Genomic DNA, 20,969 nt, shown 5'->3' on the forward strand with positions numbered 1-20,969 from the left:
CAATAGGGGACACCTCCCAATAGTGGACAAAACACTCCCAATAGAGGACAAAACACTCCCAATAGAGGACAAAACACTCCCGATAGGGGACAAAACACTCCCAATAGAGGGGACAAAACACTCCCAATAGAGGACAAAACACTCCCAATAGGGGGACAAAACACTCCCAATAGAGGGGACAAAACACTCCCAATAGGGGACAAAACACTCCCAATAGAGGGGACAAAACACTCCCAATAGAGAGGACAAAACACTCCCAATAGGGGACAAAACACTCCCAATAGGGGACAAAACACTCCCAATAGAGAGGACAAAACACTCCCAATAGGGGACAAAACACTCCCAATAGGGGACAAAACACTCCCAATAGAGGACAAAACACTCCCAATAGAGGACAAAACACTCCCAATAGGGGACAAAATACTCCCAATAGAGGACAAAACACTCCCAATAGTGGACAAAACACTCCCAATAGAGGACAAAACACTCCCAATAGAGGACAAAACACTCCCAATAGAGGGGACAAAACACTCCCAATAGGGGACAAAACACTCCCAATAGAGGACAAAACACTCCCAATAGAGGACAAAACACTCCCAATAGGGGGACAAAACACTCCCAATAGAGGACAAAACACTCCCAATAGGAGACAAAACACTCCCAATAGGGGACAAAACACTCACAATAGAGGACAAAACACTCCCAATAGAGGGACAAAACACTCCCAATAGGGGACAAAACACTCCCAATAGGGGACAAAACACTCCCAATAGGGGACAAAACACTCCCAATAGGGGACAAAACACTCCCAATAGGGGACAAAACACTCCCAATAGGAGACAAAACACTCCCAATAGGGGACAAAACACTCCCAATAGGGGACAGAACACTCCCAATAGGGGACAAAACACTCCCAATAGGGGACAAAACACTCCCAATAGGGGACAAAACACTCCCAATAGAGGACAAAACACTCCAAATTGGGGACAAAACACTCCCAATAGGGGACAAAACACTCCCAATAGGGGACAAAACACTCCCAATAGGGGACAAAACACTCCCAATAGGGGACAAAACACTCCCAATAGGGGACAAAACACTCCCAATAGAGGGGACAAAACACTCCCAATAGAGGGGACAAAACACTCCCAATAGAGGACAAAACACTCCCAATAGGGGACAAAACACTCCCAATAGGGGACAAAACACTCCCAATAGGGGACAAAACACTCCCAATAGGGGACAAAACACTCCCAATAGGGGACAAAACACTCCCAATAGGGGACAAAACACTCCCAATAGTGGACAAAACACTCCCAATAGTGGGGACAAAACACTCCCAATAGAGGGGACAAAACACTCCCAATAGAGGGGACAAAACACTCCCAATAGGAGACAAAACACTCCCAATAGGGGACAAAACACTCCCAATAGGGGACAAAACACTCCCAATAGAGGGGACAAAACACTCCCAATAGAGGACAAAACACTCCAAATAGGGGACAAAACACTCCAAATAGGGGACAAAACACTCCCAATAGGGGACAAAACACTCCCAATAGAGGGGACAAAACACTCCCAATAGGGGACAAAACACTCCCAATAGGAGACAAAACACTCCCAATAGAGGACAAAACACTCCCAATAGGGGACAAAACACTCCCAATAGAGGAGACAAAACACTCCCAATAGGGGACAAAACACTCCCAATAGGGGACAAAACACTCCCAATAGAGGGGACAAAACACTCCCAATAGAGGGTAGAAAACATTCCCAATAGAGGGGACAAAACACTCCCAATAGGGGACAAAACACTCCCAATAGGGGACAAAACACTCCCAATAGGGGACAAAACACTCCCAATAGTGGACAAAACACTCCCAATAGGGGACAAAACACTCCCAATAGGGGACAAAACACTCCCAATAGAGGGGACAAAACACTCCCAATAGGAGACAAAACACTCCCAATATAGAGGACAAAACACTCCCAATATAGGGGACAAAACACTCCCAATAGAGGGGACAAAACACTCCCAATAGGGGACAAAACACTCCCAATAGAGGACAAAACACTCCCAATAGAGGACAAAACACTCCCAATAGGGGACAAAACACTCCCAATAGAGGAGACAAAACACTCCCAATAGGGGACAAAACACTCCCAATAGGGGACAAAACACTCCCAATAGAGGAGACAAAACACTCCCAATAGGGGACACCTCCCAATAGGGGACACCTCCAGACACCTCCCAATAGTGGACAAAACACTCCCAATAGAGGACAAAACACTCCTGATAGGGGACAAAACACTCCCAATAGAGGGGACAAAACACTCCCAATAGAGGACAAAACACTCCCAATAGGGGGACAAAACACTCCCAATAGAGGGGACAAAACACTCCCAATAGAGGGGACAAAACACTCCCAATAGGGGACAAAACACTCCCAATAGAGGACAAAACACTCCCAATAGAGGGGACAAAACACTCCCAATAGAGAGGACAAAACACTCCCAATAGGGGACAAAACACTCCCAATAGGGGACAACCAGGCTTATGTGCCACCCTACCTTGGACACGGCCGGTACAGCCAATAACCCAGTAAGGGGCCCACTGTTCCCCCCCCCCCCCCCCCTGTAGAAGCCCCGGCACAGAAGCAGAAGACTGATGTTTATACAGTGACCTCCTGTTTCTGTACGTTCCCGGCCACATCATTCACCCCACTAACCCTCCCCCCCCCCCCCCCTCCTGGCACTTAATTCCCCTGGGCCAAATCATTCCCCCCCCCCCCCCCCCTTCATTCCCCCCTGTGCCACATAATTTCCTTAATTCCCCTTTTATCCCCCTGTGCCACTTCATCAAGAGAGGGGGGGGGGGGTGGTGATGAATTTACAAAGAGGGTAATGAAGGGGAAATGAAATGGCACAGGGGGGGAACCAATAGGAAATTATGTGGCTAAGGGGGGGGGGGGGGTGATAATTTGGCACAATGCACAGGGAATAAGATGGCACAGGGTATAAAGGGGGGTGAAATGATACACGGGGGGGGGGGGGATAAGGGGAGATTAAACGTCACAGTATTCTGTCATTTAGGGAGAATTTTGAGCCTTTTCCCCAATAGGGGACATCTCTCTATAGGGGACATCTCTCAATAGGGGACATCTCTTAGTAAGGGACATCTCTCAATAGGGGACATCTCTCAAAAGGGGACATCTCTCAATAGGGGACATCTCTTAGTAAGGGACATCTCTCAATAGGGGACATCTCTCAATAGGGGACATCTCTCAATAGGGGTCATCTCTCAGTAGGGGACATCTCAATTAGGGACATCTCTCGATAGGGGACATCTCTCGATAGGGGACTTCTCTCGATAGGGGACATCTCTCGATAGGGGACATCTCTCGATAGCGGACACTTTTTTATTCCCCATGAGTGTCCACTATTGGGAGATTCTACTGTAGTACACCAGGCCCTATATGTTGGAGGAGAGTGCCTGGGTTTGGCCAAGAGTTGCTGGGTTTGGTTCCTTATGAAAGTTTGATTTCCTGTTTTTGTTCTTTTTCATCATAAATGCGCCAAAGTTTTTAACCCCTTCCTGTCATGAGCGGAAATACTTTATGTTAACATGATATTATGTATATTTACGCCATTCAGTTTTATCTATCTATAAAGTGACTGGAGGAGCTTCATAGATGGTGAGTGACGGCTGTCACAGTCAGTGGCACACCGATGCCGCCTGCCATTAACCCTTTAGATGCTGATCACAGCATGTTAAGGAAAAAATGATATTTGTCGGGAGGTGTAGGAAGCTCTCATTGGACTCCCGTGGTGCAATCCAGTGGTCTGATGCCTCTAAATGGTCAACAGAGGTCTCCTCCTTAACTCTGTGCGGCCAGTCATCACTCTTCTTGTACAGTCTGCCTTAGGGCAGAGTGCTGTTAACACTGGTCAATAATTAAAGGGGTACCACAGTGGAAAACAAATGTTTTCAAATCACTTGGTGACAGAAAGTTAAACAGATTTGTAAATTACTTCTTATATAAAAAATCTTAATCCTTTCAGAACTTATCAGCTGCTGTATGCTCCACGGTAAGTTGTGTAGGCCTTTCCAGTCTGACCACAGTGCTCTCTGCTGACACCTGTGTAAGGAACTGTCCGGAGCAGGAGAGGTTTGCTTTGGGGACTTGCTCCTATTCTGGACAGTTCCTGCCATGGACAGAGGTGTCAGCAGAGAGTACTGTGGTCAGATTGGAAAGAACTACACAACTTTCTGTGGAGCGTACAGCAGCTGATAAGTACTGGAAGGGTTAAGATTTTTATATAGAAGTTATTCACAGATCTGTAGAACTTTCTGGCACCAGTTGATTTCAGAACTTTTTTTTTCCACTGGAGTACCCCTTTAAAGAAGATCTCCAAGGTTTTTTATAGTATAACATGGGCTGTTATTAGAGAATAATCTAGAGGTTCTTGTGTATGCCTTGTGCTACGCCCCCTCCTTATATCTCTATGGGAGAGCCGTTTGGCTATCTTCGGGGGCTTCATACAGGAGATCTTGGGGGCCCCTGCGCTCAGACCACCAGCAATCTAAAAGTTATCCCCTATCATGATAGTAGGGGATACGTTTTTTCCATGAGACTTTTCCTTTAATAGCCAATGAGCCTCATGTTAATGCCACAGTATGGCTGCTGACCATGTCCATCCATTTCTGATCCGCTCCACCCATCATGGTCACATGTCATCTTCATTAGATTCCATATATGATCGGCAGAGACCAGCATCTTTTGGAAGAACAGATCAGGCTACTTAGAGGACAATGGAAGTCCAGCCTGGTGCTAGAAGTGGTGGATGAGATGAAGGACTTTAGGTTTCTTGTTATTTAGATCATATTTTTTTAACAAAGCAACTCGACTTTTATTGGAAAAAAACACAAGATGACATAGCAACAATGGGAAAACATCAGCCACACAACAAAGTACAGTTCTACTGAGCACTGTCAGTGATAAACCGTGATCCCGACTGGTTGGTCGGCATAAAAATCGGCAACAGCGACAAGCAAGACCAGAGCGGCAGCCAAACAAAGCAATGGCAGAAGCAACAAGGGAAATGTCTCCTCCTCCTACTCACATGACGTGCAGACACGTCAAGAAGGAACATTGGTGGATGTCCATGTCCATTGGGGAGTCCAAGTCCTTGAGATGGTCCAAAACTCAGAACCTTATAGATGCTGTTCGAAGAGATTCACCATGTTAGACTCTTGGAGAGATCCATCACGTTAGATTTTAGAGAGATCCATTACGTTAGACTCTTGGAGATATTGATTACGTTAGACTCTCGGAGAGATCCATCACATTAGACTCTTGGAGAGATCCATCACGTTAGACTTTAGAGAGATCCATCACATTAGACTTTAGAGAGATCCATCACGTTGGACTCTTGAAAACATCCATCACATCAGACTCTTGGAGAGATCCATCACGTTAGACTCTTGGAGAGGTACATCACATTATATTTTAGAGAGATCCATCACGTTAGACTCTTGGAGATATTGATAACGTTAGACTCTCGGAGAGATCCATCACATTAGACTCTTGGAGAGATCCATCACGTTAGACTTTAGAGAGATCCATTACGTTAGACTCTTGGAGATATTGATTACGTTAGACTCTCGGAGAGATCCATCACATTAGACTCTTGGAGAGATCCATCACGTTAGACTTTAGAGAGATCCATCACATTAGACTTTAGAGAGATCCATCACGTTGGACTCTTGAAAACATCCATCACATCAGACTCTTGGAGAGATCCACCATGTTAGACTCTTGGAGAGATCCATCACATTAGATTTTAGAGAGATCCATTACGTTAGACTCTTGGAGAGATTGATTACGTTAGACTCTCGGAGAGATCCATCACATTAGACTCTTGGAGAGATCCATCACATTAGATTTTAGAGAGATCCATTACGTTAGACTCTTGGAGAGATTGATTACGTTAGACTCTCAGAGAGATCCATCACATTAGACTCTTGGAGAGATCCATCACGTTAGACTCTTGGAGAGATCCATCACGTTAGACTCTTGGAGAGGTCCATCACATTAGACTCCAGCAGTAAAGCAGCTTGGCAGTCTATGCCAAAAGGTTGTAAACTCAATGTTGTAAAGTTCGGAGCAGCACTTAAGGGGGCACTCTGGAGACAAGGACTCATGGAGGAGATATATGTAATATAGAATTCCCCTGTAGATGGCACCAGACAATGAAGTGGTAACAGTTATAGCGAGCCCTGTCGCTGATAGGAATTACTTCATCATTCCTGGCACCTGCTATAGCTGGAGCGAGAACGTTTTACACATTTATGGTGATTCCGGCCACTGATTAATATATTTAGACATTTCCAAGCGTGAAGAAGGTTTCCACATTTCTGGGTACTAGAAACTTCTTTGAACCTCCCAGACTTCCCCACTCAAGGCATTGGCAGCTCCCTCCAAGGTCCACGTGAAGAGAGCGATTTGCTTCCGTAGTCGACTGTCATCGATGTCCTCCTGATCCTCAGTGAGATGTTCCATCAGGGCCTCCAGGGTATGCTCCCCCCGACCCAGGAGGATGTGCCGATACGGAAAGTCAATGGCGGATACATACTGAGAAAGGAAATAGAACTCCACCTGTGGAAGATGAGGAGGGGCAGAAGTTCAAGTCTGGGGCAAAAAACTAAGATGTTCAAAAAAATTCATCTAAACAGAAGATTTTGCTAATACCCCCACCGAAGTCACTCACCCTCATATTGTCCCCACAGAAGTCACTCACCCTCATAATGGTCCCAACAGAAGTCACTCACCCTCATGATGGTCCCAACAGAAGTCACTCACCCTCATAATGGTCCCAACAGAAGTCACTCACCCTCATAATGGTCCCAACAGAAGTCACTCACCCTCATAATACTCCAACAGAAGTCACTCACCCTCATAATGGTCCCAACAGAAATCACTCACCCTCATAATGGTCCCAACAGAAGTCACTCACCCTCATAATGGTCCCAACAGAAGTCACTCACCCTCATAATGGTCCCAACAGAAGTCACTCACCCTCATAATACTCCAACAGAAGTCACTCACCCTCATAATGGTCCCAACAGAAGTCACTCACCCTCATAATGGTCCCAACAGAAATCACTCACCCTCATAATGGTCCCAACAGAAATCACTCACCCTCATAATGGTCCCAACAGAAGTCACTCACCCTCATAATGGCCCCAACAGAAGTCACTCACCCTCATAATACTCCCACAGAAGTCACTCACCCTCATAATGGTCCAAACAGAAATCACTATCCCTCATAATGATCCCAACAGAAGTCACTCACCCTCATAATGGTCCCACAGAAGTCACTCACCCTCATAATGGTCCCACAGAAGTCACTCACCCTCATAATACTCCCACAGAAGTCACTCACCCTCACAATAGTCCCACAGAAGTCACTCGCCCTCATAATGATCCCACAGAAGTCACTCACCCTCATAATGGTCTCACAGAAGTCACTAACCCTCATACTACTCCCACAGAAGTCACTCACCCTCATAATGGTCCCAACAGAAGTCACTCACCCTTATAATGGTCCCACAGAAGTCACTCACCCTCATAATACTCCCACAGAAGTCACTCACCCTCATAATGGTCCCAACAGAAGTCACTCACACTCATAATACTCCCACAGAAGTCACTCACCCTCATAATGGTCCCAACAGAAATCACTCACCCTCATAATGGTCCCAACAGAAATCGCTCACCCTCATAATGGTCCCAACAGAAATCACTCACCCTCATAATGGTCCCAACAGAAGACACTCACCCTCATAATACTCCCACAGAAGTCACTCACCCTCATAATGGTCCCAACAGAAGTCACTCACCCTCATAATGGTCCCAACAGAAGTCACTCACCCTCATAATGGTCCCAACAGAAATCACTCACCCTCATAATAGTCCCAACAGAAATCACTCACCCTCACAATGGTCCCAACAGAAATCACTCACCCTCATAATGGTCCCAACAGAAATCACTCACCCTCACAATGGTCCCAACAGAAATCACTCACCCTCATAATGGTCCCAACAGAAATCACTCACCCTCATAATGGTCCCAACAGAAATCACTCACCCTCATAATGATCCCAACAGAAGTCACTCACCCTCATAATGGTCCCACAGAATTCACTCACCCTCATAATACTCCCACAGAAGTCACTCACCCTCACAATAGTCCCACAGAAGTCACTCGCCCTCATAATGATCCCACAGAAGTCACTCACCCTCATAATGGTCTCACAGAAGTCACTCACCCTCATAATACTCCCTCAGAAGTCACTCACCCTCATAATGGTCCCAACAGAAGTCACTCACCCTCATACTACTCCCACAGAAGTCACTCACCCTCATAATGGTCCCAACAGAAGTCACTCACCCTCATAATGGTCCCAACAGAAGTCACTCACCCTCATAATACTCCAACAGAAGTCACTCACCCTCATAATGGTCCCAACAGAAGTCACTCACCTTCATAATGGTCCCAACAGAAATCACTCACCCTCATAATGGTCCCAACAGAAATCACTCACCCTCATAATGGTCCCACAGAAGTCACTCACCCTCATAATGGTTCCAACAGAAGTCACTCACCCTTATAATGGTCCCACAGAAGTCACTCACCCTCATAATACTCCCACAGAAGTCACTCACCCTCATAATGGTCCCAACAGAAGTCACTCACCCTCATAATACTCCCACAGAAGTCACTCACCCTCATAATGGTCCCAACAGAAATCACTCACCCTCATAATGGTCCCAACAGAAGTCACTCACCCTCATAATACTCCCACAGAAGTCACTCACCCTCATAATGGTCCCAACAGAAGTCACTCACCCTCATAATGGTCCCAACAGAAGTCACTCACCCTCATAATGGTCCCAACAGAAATCACTCACCCTCATAATGGTCCCAACAGAAGTCACTCACCCTCATAATACTCCCACAGAAGTCACTCACCCTCATAATGGTCCCAACAGAAGTCACTCACCCTCATAATACTCCCACAGAAGTCACTCACCCTCATAATGGTCCCAACAGAAATCACTCACCCTCATAATGGTCCCAACAGAAATCACTCACCCTCATAATGGTCCCAACAGAAATCACTCACCCTCATAATGGTCCCAACAGAAGTCACTCACCCTCATAATACTCCCACAGAAGTCACTCACCCTCATAATGGTCCCAACAGAAGTCACTCACCCTCATAATGGTCCCAACAGAAGTCACTCACCCTCATAATGGTCCCAACAGAAATCACTCACCCTCATAATGGTCCCAACAGAAGTCACTCACCCTCATAATACTCCCACAGAAGTCACTCACCCTCATAATGGTCCCAACAGAAGTCACTCACCCTCATAATGGTCCCAACAGAAGTCACTCACCCTCATAATGGTCCCAACAGAAATCACTCACCCTCATAATGGTCCCAACAGAAATCACTCACCCTCACAATGGTTCCAACAGAAATCACTCACCCTCATAATGGTCCCAACAGAAATCACTCACCCTCACAATGGTCCCAACAGAAATCACTCACCCTCATAATGGTCCCAACAGAAATCACTCACCCTCATAATGGTCCCAACAGAAATCACTCACCCTCATAATGGTCCCACAGAATTCACTCACCCTCATAATACTCCCACAGAAGTCACTCACCCTCACAATAGTCCCACAGAAGTCACTCGCCCTCATAATGATCCCACAGAAGTCACTCACCCTCATAATGGTCTCACAGAAGTCACTCACCCTCATAATACTCCCTCAGAAGTCACTCACCCTCATAATGGTCCCAACAGAAGTCACTCACCCTCATACTACTCCCACAGAAGTCACTCACCCTCATAATGGTTCCAACAGAAGTCACTCACCCTTATAATGGTCCCACAGAAGTCACTCACCCTCATAATACTCCCACAGAAGTCACTCACCCTCATAATGGTCCCAACAGAAGTCACTCACCCTCATAATACTCCCACAGAAGTCACTCACCCTCATAATGGTCCCAACAGAAATCACTCACCCTCATAATGGTCCCAACAGAAATCACTCACCCTCATAATGGTCCCAACAGAAGTCACTCACCCTCATAATACTCCCACAGAAGTCACTCACCCTCATAATGGTCCCAACAGAAGTCACTTACCCTCATAATGGTCCCAACAGAAGTCACTCACCCTCATAATGGTCCCAACAGAAATCACTCACCCTCATAATGGTCCCAACAGAAGTCACTCACCCTCATAATACTCCAACAGAAGTCACTCACCCTCATAATGGTCCCAACAGAAATCATTCACCCTCATAATGGTCCCAACAGAAATCACTCACCCTCATAATGGTCCCCAACAGAAATCGCTCACCCTCATAATGGTCCCAACAGAAATCACTCACCCTCATAATAATCCCGCAGAAGTCACTCACCCTCATAATGGTCCCACAGAAGTCACTCACCCTCATAATGGTCCCATCAGAAGTCACTCGCCCTCATAATGGTCCCACAGAAGTCATTCACCCTCATAATGGTCCCAACAGAAGTCACTCACCCTCATAATGGTCCCACAGAAGTCACTCACCCTCATAATGGTCCCACAGAAGTCACTCACCCTCATAATGGTCCCACAGAAGTCATTCACCCTCATAATGGTCCCACAGAATTCACTCACCCTCATAATACTCCCACTCGCCCTCATAATGATCCCACAGAAGTCACTCGCCCTCATAATGATCCCACAGAAGTCACTCACCCTCATAATGGTCTCACAGAAGTCACTCACCCTCATAATACTCCCACAGAAGTCACTCACCCTCATACTACTCCCTCAGAAGTCACTCACCCTCATAATGGTCCCAACAGAAGTCACTCACCCTCATACTACTCCCAACAGAAGTCACTCACCCTCATAATGGTCCCAACAGAAGTCACTCACCCTTATAATGGTCCCACAGAAGTCACTCACCCTCATAATACTCCCACAGAAGTCACTCACCCTCATAATACTCCCACAGAAGTCACTCACCCTCATAATACTCCGACAGAAGTCACTCACCCTCATAATGGTCCCAACAGAAATCACTCACCCTCATAATGGTCCCAACAGAAGTCACTCACCCTCATAATGGTCCCACAGAAGTCACTCACCCTCATAATGGTCCCACAGAAGTCACTCACCCTCACAATAGTCCCACAGAAGTCACTCGCCCTCATAATGGTCCCACAGAATTCACTCACCCTCATAATACTCCCACAGAAGTCACTCACCCTCACAATAGTCCCACAGAAGTCACTCACCCTCATAATGGTCCCACAGAAGTCATTCACCCTCATAATGGTCCCACAGAATTCACTCACCCTCATAATACTCCCACAGAAGTCACTCACTCTCACAATGGTCATACAGAAGTCACTCGCCCTCATAATGATCCCACAGAAGTCACTCGCCCTCATAATGATCCCACAGAAGTCACTCGCCCTCATAATGATCCCACAGAAGTCACTCACCCTCATAATGGTCTCACAGAAGTCACTCACCCTCATAATACTCCCACAGAAGTCACTCACCCTCATAATGGTCCCAACAGAAGTCACTCACCCTCATACTACTCCCAACAGAAGTCACTCACCCTCATAATGGTCCCAACAGAAGTCACTCACCCTTATAATGGTCCAACAGAAGTCACTCACCCTCATAATACTCCCACAGAAGTCACTCACCCTCATAATACTCCCACAGAAGTCACTCACCCTCATAATACTCCCACAGAAGTCACTCACCCTCATAATGGTCCCAACAGAAATCACTCACCCTCATAATGGTCCCAACAGAAGTCACTCACCCTCATAATGGTCCCACAGAAGTCACTCACCCTCATAATGGTCCCACAGAAGTCACTCACCCTCATAATGGTCCCACAGAAGTCACTCGCCCTCATAATGGTCCCACAGAATTCACTCACCCTCATAATACTCCCACAGAAGTCACTCACCCTCACAATAGTCCCACAGAAGTCACTCGCCCTCATAATGATCCCACAGAAGTCACTCACCCTCATAATGGTCTCACAGAAGTCACTCACCCTCATAATACTCCCTCAGAAGTCACTCACCCTCATAATGGTCCCAACAGAAGTCACTCACCCTCATACTACTTAGAAGTCACTCACCCTCATACTACTCCCTCAGAAGTCACTCACCCTCATAATGGTCCCAACAGAAGTCACTCACCCTCATACTACTCCCAACAGAAGTCACTCACCCTCATAATGGTCCCAACAGAAGTCACTCACCCTTATAATGGTCCCACAGAAGTCACTCACCCTCATAATACTCCCACAGAAGTCACTCACCCTCATAATACTCCCACAGAAGTCACTCACCCTCATAATACTCCCACAGAAGTCACTCACCCTCATAATGGTCCTCAAAGAAGTCACTCACCCTCATAATGGTCCCAACAGAAGTCACTCACCCTCATAATGGTCCCACAGAAGTCACTCACCCTCATGATGCGCACATTGAAGAACTGGATGACCTTCTCATTGTGGAGATCAGAATGGGTAATGGCTTTTCTCAGTCTTTGTGTCGCTCGATTGTAATCCCCCCGAGCAGAATACAGCCACTCAAAAGTGAGACCCCGGGTCTGCAAGACAAAACATGGTATGATGTAAATGGCCGCTCTCCCCGATACCCTAAAACATTTAAATTCTTCCGGGCTACAGGAACTATACAGTGTGACTATGTCTGACTATGAAGAACAGCGAGGAGGAATATGTGGAAGGTTATCTATCAGGGTCAGCTGGACCCTCTGGGGTGGGAACAAGGAGGATAGACATGATGACTGGAGATAGTCCATAGTCTGGACCTGCCTTCAGAAATACCTTTTTAGGACTGTAAGACTAGTATCTGAGGAGCGCTGGACCGATTCTTCGCTGTTCTCCTCGACCATAATTTGGACCCTTACCTTCAGCTTGTCCTGATAAGTCTGTAAATTCACCAAGTGTTTGAGCAGGACCTCATTGTATGCGGTGTAATCCAGGGGAAGAATGTGGTCATGGGAAAGCTTGATCAGAGCGAGTCCGGCAACCTGGGCCACACTGAGAGCGACCGATGGAAGACGATTGTTCATGATGGAGTTCAGATTCTGATATGTATCGTCTTTCGTGTCCAGGAACTTATACGGCTTCAAGTTCTAGAGGACATGAATGAAACCTTTACTAATAGAGTACAGAGCGGAGGTCCCCAACCCAATCCTCCAGGACCACCAACAGTGCAGGATGTAAATATTCCCTGTTCTGGACCTTGAGGACTGGGTCGTGGACCTCTGGTGTAGATCACAGTGTATGAGGACAAGGATAGTAGATAGAGGACTGGATGACGATGTTACCTCCACAAAAGAAAACTCCAGTGCAGGAACCCCGGCAAATGCAGTGAAAGCAAAGGCACTGCTGTCCTTCCTGAGAGGAGCCATGCTGCGGAGAGAGGTCATGGGGTCAGGATCTCATCATCTACAACATTTATACTCAGATAATTCCAAGCTCTGCTCCTCAACATTGAGACTGGTACACCAAGAAGGATGAGCAGTAAGAAGGTGCAAATCAAGATCTACAGATGGTCAAAGTACCCAGCGCCAATCGGTGGCATGTACCAAATTGTGGATCGGATCAGGTCAGAATGGTATGATTGTGCGTCCCCTTCTGTTCACCAATTGTCACCAAACTGAGAGGGACAGAATCCTTCCCCTAAGAGACCTGTCCAATGTTCTATGACCCAGTGGTGGGAGACCAATTGTGAGCTGAACGGTGAGCTGAACAGTGAGCTGAACAGTGGACTGAACGGTGGGCTGAACGGTGAGCTAACCGGTGAGCTGAACGGTGGGCTGAACGGTGAGCTGAACGGTGGGCTGAACGGTGGGCTGAACGGTGAGCTGAACGGTGAGCTGAACGGTGGGCTGAACGGTGGGCTGAACGGTGGGCTGAACGGTGAACTGAACGATGAACTGAACGGTGGGCTGAATGGTGGACTGAACAGTGAACTGAACGATGGTCACAGATTTTAAACTCTACACGGACGGATCCTCAGATTACAGAATCTGTACTACGAGTAAAATGTCGTCCACATACCAAGCCCAGGACATCACTCAGTGTCCACACAAGCCTGCAGAAGTGGCCTGTATGAAATTGGGCTACGAGCCAGATGGCTACAGGTGTCCCACTGACCTCATGGTGCAAAACAGCAATGAGGACAGGAATGGACGTCCATCCTGTTCAGCAATGATTCCTGCTTTAATCTTGGACACAATGATAGAGATCTGGAGACCACATGGGCAAAACTATGAAGAGGCCATCACTGGGGAACATTACATCTGTCCTGCTCCCAGGATTATGGTGTGGGGGTGGTATAACGTACAGTAGCTGGACCCCCCTGGTTTTTATTTCAGGTGCACTACCAGCTCGACATTAAAGGGGTACTCCGGTGGAAAACTTTTTTATTTTTAAATCAACTGGCTCCAGAAAGTTAAACAGATTTGTAAATTACTTCTATTAAAAAATCTTAATCCTTCCAGTACTTATTAGTTGCTGAATACTACAGAGGAAATTCTTTTCTTTTTGGAACACAGAGCTCTCTGCTGACATCACGAGCACAGTGCTCTCTGCTGACATCTCTGTCCATTTTAGGAACTGTCCAGAGCAGCGTATGTTTTCTATGGGGATTTTCTCCTACTCTGGACAGTTCTTAAAATGGACAGAGATGTCAGCAGAGAGCACTGTGGTCATGATGTCAGCAGAGAGCTCTGTGTTCCAAAAAGAAAATAATTTCCTCTGTAGTATTCAGCAGCTAATAAGCACTGGAAGGATTAAGATTTTTTAATAGAAGTAATTTACAAATCTGTTTATCTTTCTGGCACCAGTTGATTAAAAATAAAAAATAATGTTTTCCACCGGAGTACCCCTTTAATATTTATTTGGTCATAGAACCAGTGGTGCGGCCATTTCTTCGTAGTGTCCCAGGAGCCATTTTTCGACACAACGCTAGGCCACATGTTCCTCGTGCTACTGTGAGTGGCCTAGACATGCTCCCACGGCCTGCAGCATCTCCGGACTTTTCTCCCATCAAACACGTCGTTGGTCGGTAATTGCAATAGGAAGCTGCCACCAGGTCTGTATGGTTTCCAGTCCACGTACATTCAGTGTGGTAGAAGATTCCTCAGACCACCATTACTAACCTCATTGATGGAAGAATATCGGTCCCGTGGTCCCGAGAAAAGAGAAGTGCTTCTGTGGGCGCTCACCTCCGTCACAGATGTAGTTCGTCACAGGTATGTGGAAGTTTCCGAGAACTTGGTAAAATAAAACCGCTTGGACACGGATGTATTTTGGAAAATAAGAAGGTTTATTCCTTCAGCATGCAATACAGCAACGCGTTTCGAGGGGCAGGGACCCCCTCTTCATCAGGCTATCTGATTGGGCAGTGTGGATGTCCTTTATTTATACCTCATTTGCCCGCGAAAATCACATGTGTGTGTTACATAACATGAAAATAAAACAATAAAGAAAAAATAAATAAATAAATAATCAAAATAAATAAATAAAATCCATAGAAAAGAAGACATTTACATTACAAATGGAAGTGAGCATTCTGTAAAATAACCCACAGATGGTCAGTTTGACTAACCATTATATTATGCACCTTATCTTGTATTGCATATGTGATATGTAATAATTCTGCAGACGTCGGGCCATTTCAAACGCTCTCCCTTCGGAGATCTACAGTGGCTGGGTGAGAGGTCTGAGGCACTGACCGCCGGTCTGTCCACACATCCGTCCTCCTGGCCAAGCATTGGATGGGGGACCGGCGTCAAACCCATTTCCCCACACAGGGATGATTACATTTATTTAATGCATATGTGTATGTACATACACACACATCCATACGCATGGTGGATGGATGTGTACTTATCAGCTGTTTGTTTTGTTTTAATTCAGTTTGTTTGTTGTGGTTGTTGTGTCAGTTGTTAACTATCTCATCTTTTTAAGATATTAATTCCACCGCTTCATTCAGGCCATGTGGTTGTAATGTCTGGAGGCTGTAAATCCAGAACATTTCTTTGCGTGACAGGATTTCAAACCTATTTTTCTTTCCCGGTGGAATGTGCTCAATTGGAGTTATGGATATGGCTGCCATGTTTCCCTCATGCATCAGGCTCAGATGTCTAGATAGGCTATGGTGCATGAATCTCTTCTGAGGTAGATGACATATTCCGTTTGGCATGTCATCAGATGTTTGATGGGGAAGGTTTCACCCGAATGGGTACTGGAAAAACATTTTTGGTTATGGCGTATGGTAAAGCAACATAGGCATCTAGGTTTTCTGCATTTGTATGTTCCCACGTTTCCAGTTTTGTCGTTTTTCTGGGAGGATTTGTTGTGGCATTTGAGATTGCTTGGGGCTATCATACCCTTTATGGTTGGTGCCCGCCTGAAAGTCAATCCCGGATTTTTTGAGAGAATTTTTCCTAGATGTGGATCACTTAGTAGTATTCCCCAATGTTTCTTCATGATGTTTCTGATTTTTGTTTGACCCGCTGAATATGTGGTGATGAAATTGCATCTGGTTTTTTCCTCATTCTCCTTTTCTTTTTCTTTCTTTTGTAGGTGGAAGGCTCCCGGGTCCGTTGCCTCAAGACATTCCTCTTGGGTAAGTGCACAGGTTTTTTCATATGCATTTTCAATTAATTCTTTCCGATATCCTTTTGCTATGAATCTGGACTTTAAGATTTTGGACTGTTCGGAAAAGGTGGCAATATCTGTACAATTTTTTCTTACTCTCTTGAATTGTCCAAAGGGGATGTTTTGTTTCCACTTCTTATAGTGGCCACTGGTAAAGGATATATAATTATTGGAATCAACTTTCTTGAAAAAGGTGGATGTGATGAATCTCTCCCCTTTATGGGTGATGTGGAGGTCCAAAAACTCAATTGAAGTGGAGGAAAAAACGTGGGTGAATGTCAAACCCCAGTGGTTGGTATTAATATCCGTGACAAAAGATTTGATGTTCTCTGGGTGGCCACGCCATAATAAACACAAATCATCTATATACCTTTTGTATATAGTAACATGTTTTTTATACAGGGGATGTTTTTTTTATCACCTGTTCTTCAAAGCAACCCATAAAGAGGTTCGCATATGATGGTGCCACTCTGGTCCCCATGGCCGTCCCCCTTATTTGATGGTATAGGGTGCCATTGTATGAGAAAAAATTGTATTCCAGAATGAATTTCAGACAATTGGTAAGGAAAATTACCTGTTCGTTTGGGATGTTTTTGTCTTTTTCCAGAAAGGAAATGGTGGATCGAATTCCCAGATCATGTTGGATATTCGTGTATAACGACGTTACATCCATGGTGAGTAAAACCATGTCATCTTCCCAGGGTGTATCATTTAAGATGGTGATCAGCTGATCTGAATTCTTCAGGTAACTTGGTAGATCTGCCACATATTCCTGCAATATCCTATCTAGATATTGGGACATGTTACATGTGGGACTATGTATCCCAGAAATGATGGGTCTGCCTGGGGGGTTTTGAGTGTCTTTGTGTACTTTTGGTAGATGGTAATAATATGGTGTCCCAGGGTTAGGATTAAAAAGAAATTTCTTTTCATTCTTTGATATGATTTTATCCTCCAGAGCTTTGTTTAAAAGACTTAGAATGTCTTTCTGTAATTTTGGAAAAGGATCTGTGCTGATCGTTTTATAGTAGTTATTGTCTCCAAGAATCCGGTTGGCTTCTTTGTTGTAATCTGTGTAATTTTGGATTACTATGCTTCCTCCTTTGTCGGCCACACGAATGACTATGTCTTCATTCTTTTTCAGATTTCTCAGGGCGTTTTGCTCACCTTTGCTCAATCTTCCTTCGCTTTGTTTTCTTGGGAAAGCTTCTGGTAGGCTTTTGAATTCATCTGCCACCATTTCATGGAATGTTTTTATAAAATTGCCCTGACTCTCAGTGGGATAAAATTTAGTTTTTATATGAATTTCCAAAATTACACAGATTACAACAAAGAAGCCAACCGGATTCTTGGAGACAATAACTACTATAAAACGATCAGCACAGATCCTTTTCCAAAATTACAGAAAGACATTCTAAGTCTTTTAAACAAAGCTCTGGAGGATAAAATCATATCAAAGAATGAAAAGAAATTTCGTTTTAATCCTAACCCTGGGACACCATATTATTACCATCTACCAAAAGTACACAAAGACACTCAAAACCCCCCAGGCAGACCCATCATTTCTGGGATACATAGTCCCACATGTAACATGTCCCAATATCTAGATAGGATATTGCAGGAATATGTGGCAGATCTACCAAGTTACCTGAAGAATTCAGATCAGCTGATCACCATCTTAAATGATACACCCTGGGAAGATGACATGGTTTTACTCACCATGGATGTAACGTCGTTATACACGAATATCCAACATGATCTGGGAATTCGATCCACCATTTCCTTTCTGGAAAAAGACAAAAACATCCCAAACGAACAGGTAATTTTCCTTACCAATTGTCTGAAATTCATTCTGGAATACAATTTTTTCTCATACAATGGCACCCTATACCATCAAATAAGGGGGACGGCCATGGGGACCAGAGTGGCACCATCATATGCGAACCTCTTTATGGGTTGCTTTGAAGAACAGGTGATAAAAAAACATCCCCTGTATAAAAAACATGTTACTATATACAAAAGGTATATAGATGATTTGTTTTTATTATGGCGTGGCCACCCAGAGAACATCAAATCTTTTGTCACGGATATTAATACCAACCACTGGGGTTTGACATTCACCCCCGTTTTTTCCTCCACTTCAATTGAGTTTTTGGACCTCCACATCACCCATAAAGGGGAGAGATTCATCACATCCACCTTTTTCAAGAAAGTTGATTCCAATAATTATATATCCTTTACCAGTGGCCACTATAAGAAGTGGAAACAAAACATCCCCTTTGGACAATTCAAGAGAGTAAGAAAAAATTGTACAGATATTGCCACCTTTTCCGAACAGTCCAAAATCTTAAAGTCCAGATTCATAGCAAAAGGATATCGGAAAGAATTAATTGAAAATGCATATGAAAAAACCTGTGCACTTACCCAAGAGGAATGTCTTGAGGCAACGGACCCGGGAGCCTTCCACCTACAAAAGAAAGAAAAAGAAAAGGAGAATGAGGAAAAAACCAGATGCAATTTCATCACCACATATTCAGCGGGTCAAACAAAAAATCAGAAACATCATGAAGAAACATTGGGGAATACTACTAAGTGATCCACATCTAGGAAAAATTCTCCCAAAAAATCCGGGATTGACTTTCAGGCGGGCACCAACCATAAAGGGTATGATAGCCCCAAGCAATCTCAAATGCCACAACAAATCCTCCCAGAAAAACGACAAAACTGGAAACGTGGGAACATACAAATGCAGAAAACCTAGATGCCTATGTTGCTTTACCATACGCCATAACCAAAAATGTTTTTCCAGTACCCATTCGGGTGAAACCTTCCCCATCAAACATCTGATGACATGCCAAACGGAATATGTCATCTACCTCATAGAGTGCCAATGTGGTAAACAATATGTTGGAAGAACAACACAACCATTACATTTGAGATTGAATCAGCACCGTTCCAACATAAAGAAGAGATTCATGCACCATAGCCTATCTAGACATCTGAGCCTGATGCATGAGGGAAACATGGCAGCCATATCCATAACCCCAATTGAGCACATTCCACCGGGAAAGAAAAATAGGTTTGAAATCCTGTCACGCAAAGAAATGTTCTGGATTTACAGCCTCCAGACATTACAACCACATGGCCTGAATGAAGCGGTGGAATTAATATCTTAAAAAGATGAGATAGTTAACAACTGACACAACAACCACAACAAACAAACTGAATTAAAACAAAACAAACAGCTGATAAGTACACATCCATCCACCATGCGTATGGATGTGTGTGTATGTACATACACATATGCATTAAATAAATGTAATCATCCCTGTGTGGGGAAATGGGTTTGACGCCGGTCCCCCATCCAATGCTTGGCCAGGAGGACGGATGTGTGGACAGACCGGCGGTCAGTGCCTCAGACCTCTCACCCAGCCACTGTAGATCTCCGAAGGGAGAGCGTTTGAAATGGCCCGACGTCTGCAGAATTATTACATATCACATATGCAATACAAGATAAGGTGCATAATATAATGGTTAGTCAAACTGACCATCTGTGGGTTATTTTACAGAATGCTCACTTCCATTTGTAATGTAAATGTCTTCTTTTCTATGGATTTTATTTATTTATTTTGATTATTTATTTATTTTTTCTTTATTGTTTTATTTTCATGTTATGTAACACACACATGTGATTTTCACGGGCAAATGAGGTATAAATAAAGGACATCCACACTGCCCAATCAGATAGCCTGATGAAGAGGGGGTCCCTGCCCCTCGAAACGCGTTGCTGTATTGCATGCTGAAGGAATAAACCTTCTTTTTATTTTCCAAAATACATCCGTGTCCAAGCGGTTTTATTTTACCAAGTTCTCGGAAACTTCCACATACCTGTGACGGACTACATCTGTGACGGAGGTGAGCGCCCACAGAAGCACTTCTCTTTTCTCGGGACCACGGGACCGATATTCTTCCATTCCAGTGACCGTCCTCCGCCGGTGAGAACGGGTCTAGTGCCGGCTGCACTCCTCCAATCTGTGTCCCCCAGAATAGTGGGAAACAAGCGTCTACTGGTGTTGTGCCCACGGTACAACACAGAAAGGTGAGCAAACCTAACATAACAACTGAAAACACGAATCTGGAAACGGCTGCTCCCCCCC

At 44.9% G+C, this 20,969-nt stretch overlaps 2 protein-coding genes across 5 annotated transcripts in view; one reads left to right on the forward strand and one right to left on the reverse strand.

The window, feature by feature from the left end:
- The window catches only part of LOC130367530 (zinc finger CW-type PWWP domain protein 1-like), a gene marked incomplete at its 5' end in the record, with an annotated part of 119,911 nt that overhangs the window by 81,976 nt on the left and 16,966 nt on the right, over window positions 1–20,969 (forward strand).
- Window positions 4,887–20,969, reverse strand: part of TFR2 (transferrin receptor 2) — a 150,091-nt gene continuing 134,008 nt past the window's right edge. For all 3 annotated transcript variants that reach the window (XM_056569953.1, XM_056569952.1, XM_056569951.1), the window contains 4 exons: window positions 13,470–13,554; window positions 13,047–13,274; window positions 12,585–12,725; window positions 4,887–6,659 (listed from right to left, as the gene is read on the reverse strand). In XM_056569953.1, coding sequence (XP_056425928.1) covers window positions 6,426–6,659; window positions 12,585–12,725; window positions 13,047–13,274; window positions 13,470–13,554 — 688 coding nt within the window. In that variant the 3' untranslated portion in view covers window positions 4,887–6,425. The remainder of the gene's footprint in view (window positions 6,660–12,584; window positions 12,726–13,046; window positions 13,275–13,469; window positions 13,555–20,969) is intronic.

Source organism: Hyla sarda, chromosome 4, assembly GCF_029499605.1.
Source record: "Hyla sarda isolate aHylSar1 chromosome 4, aHylSar1.hap1, whole genome shotgun sequence".
Classification (NCBI taxonomy): Eukaryota; Metazoa; Chordata; class Amphibia; order Anura; family Hylidae; genus Hyla; species Hyla sarda.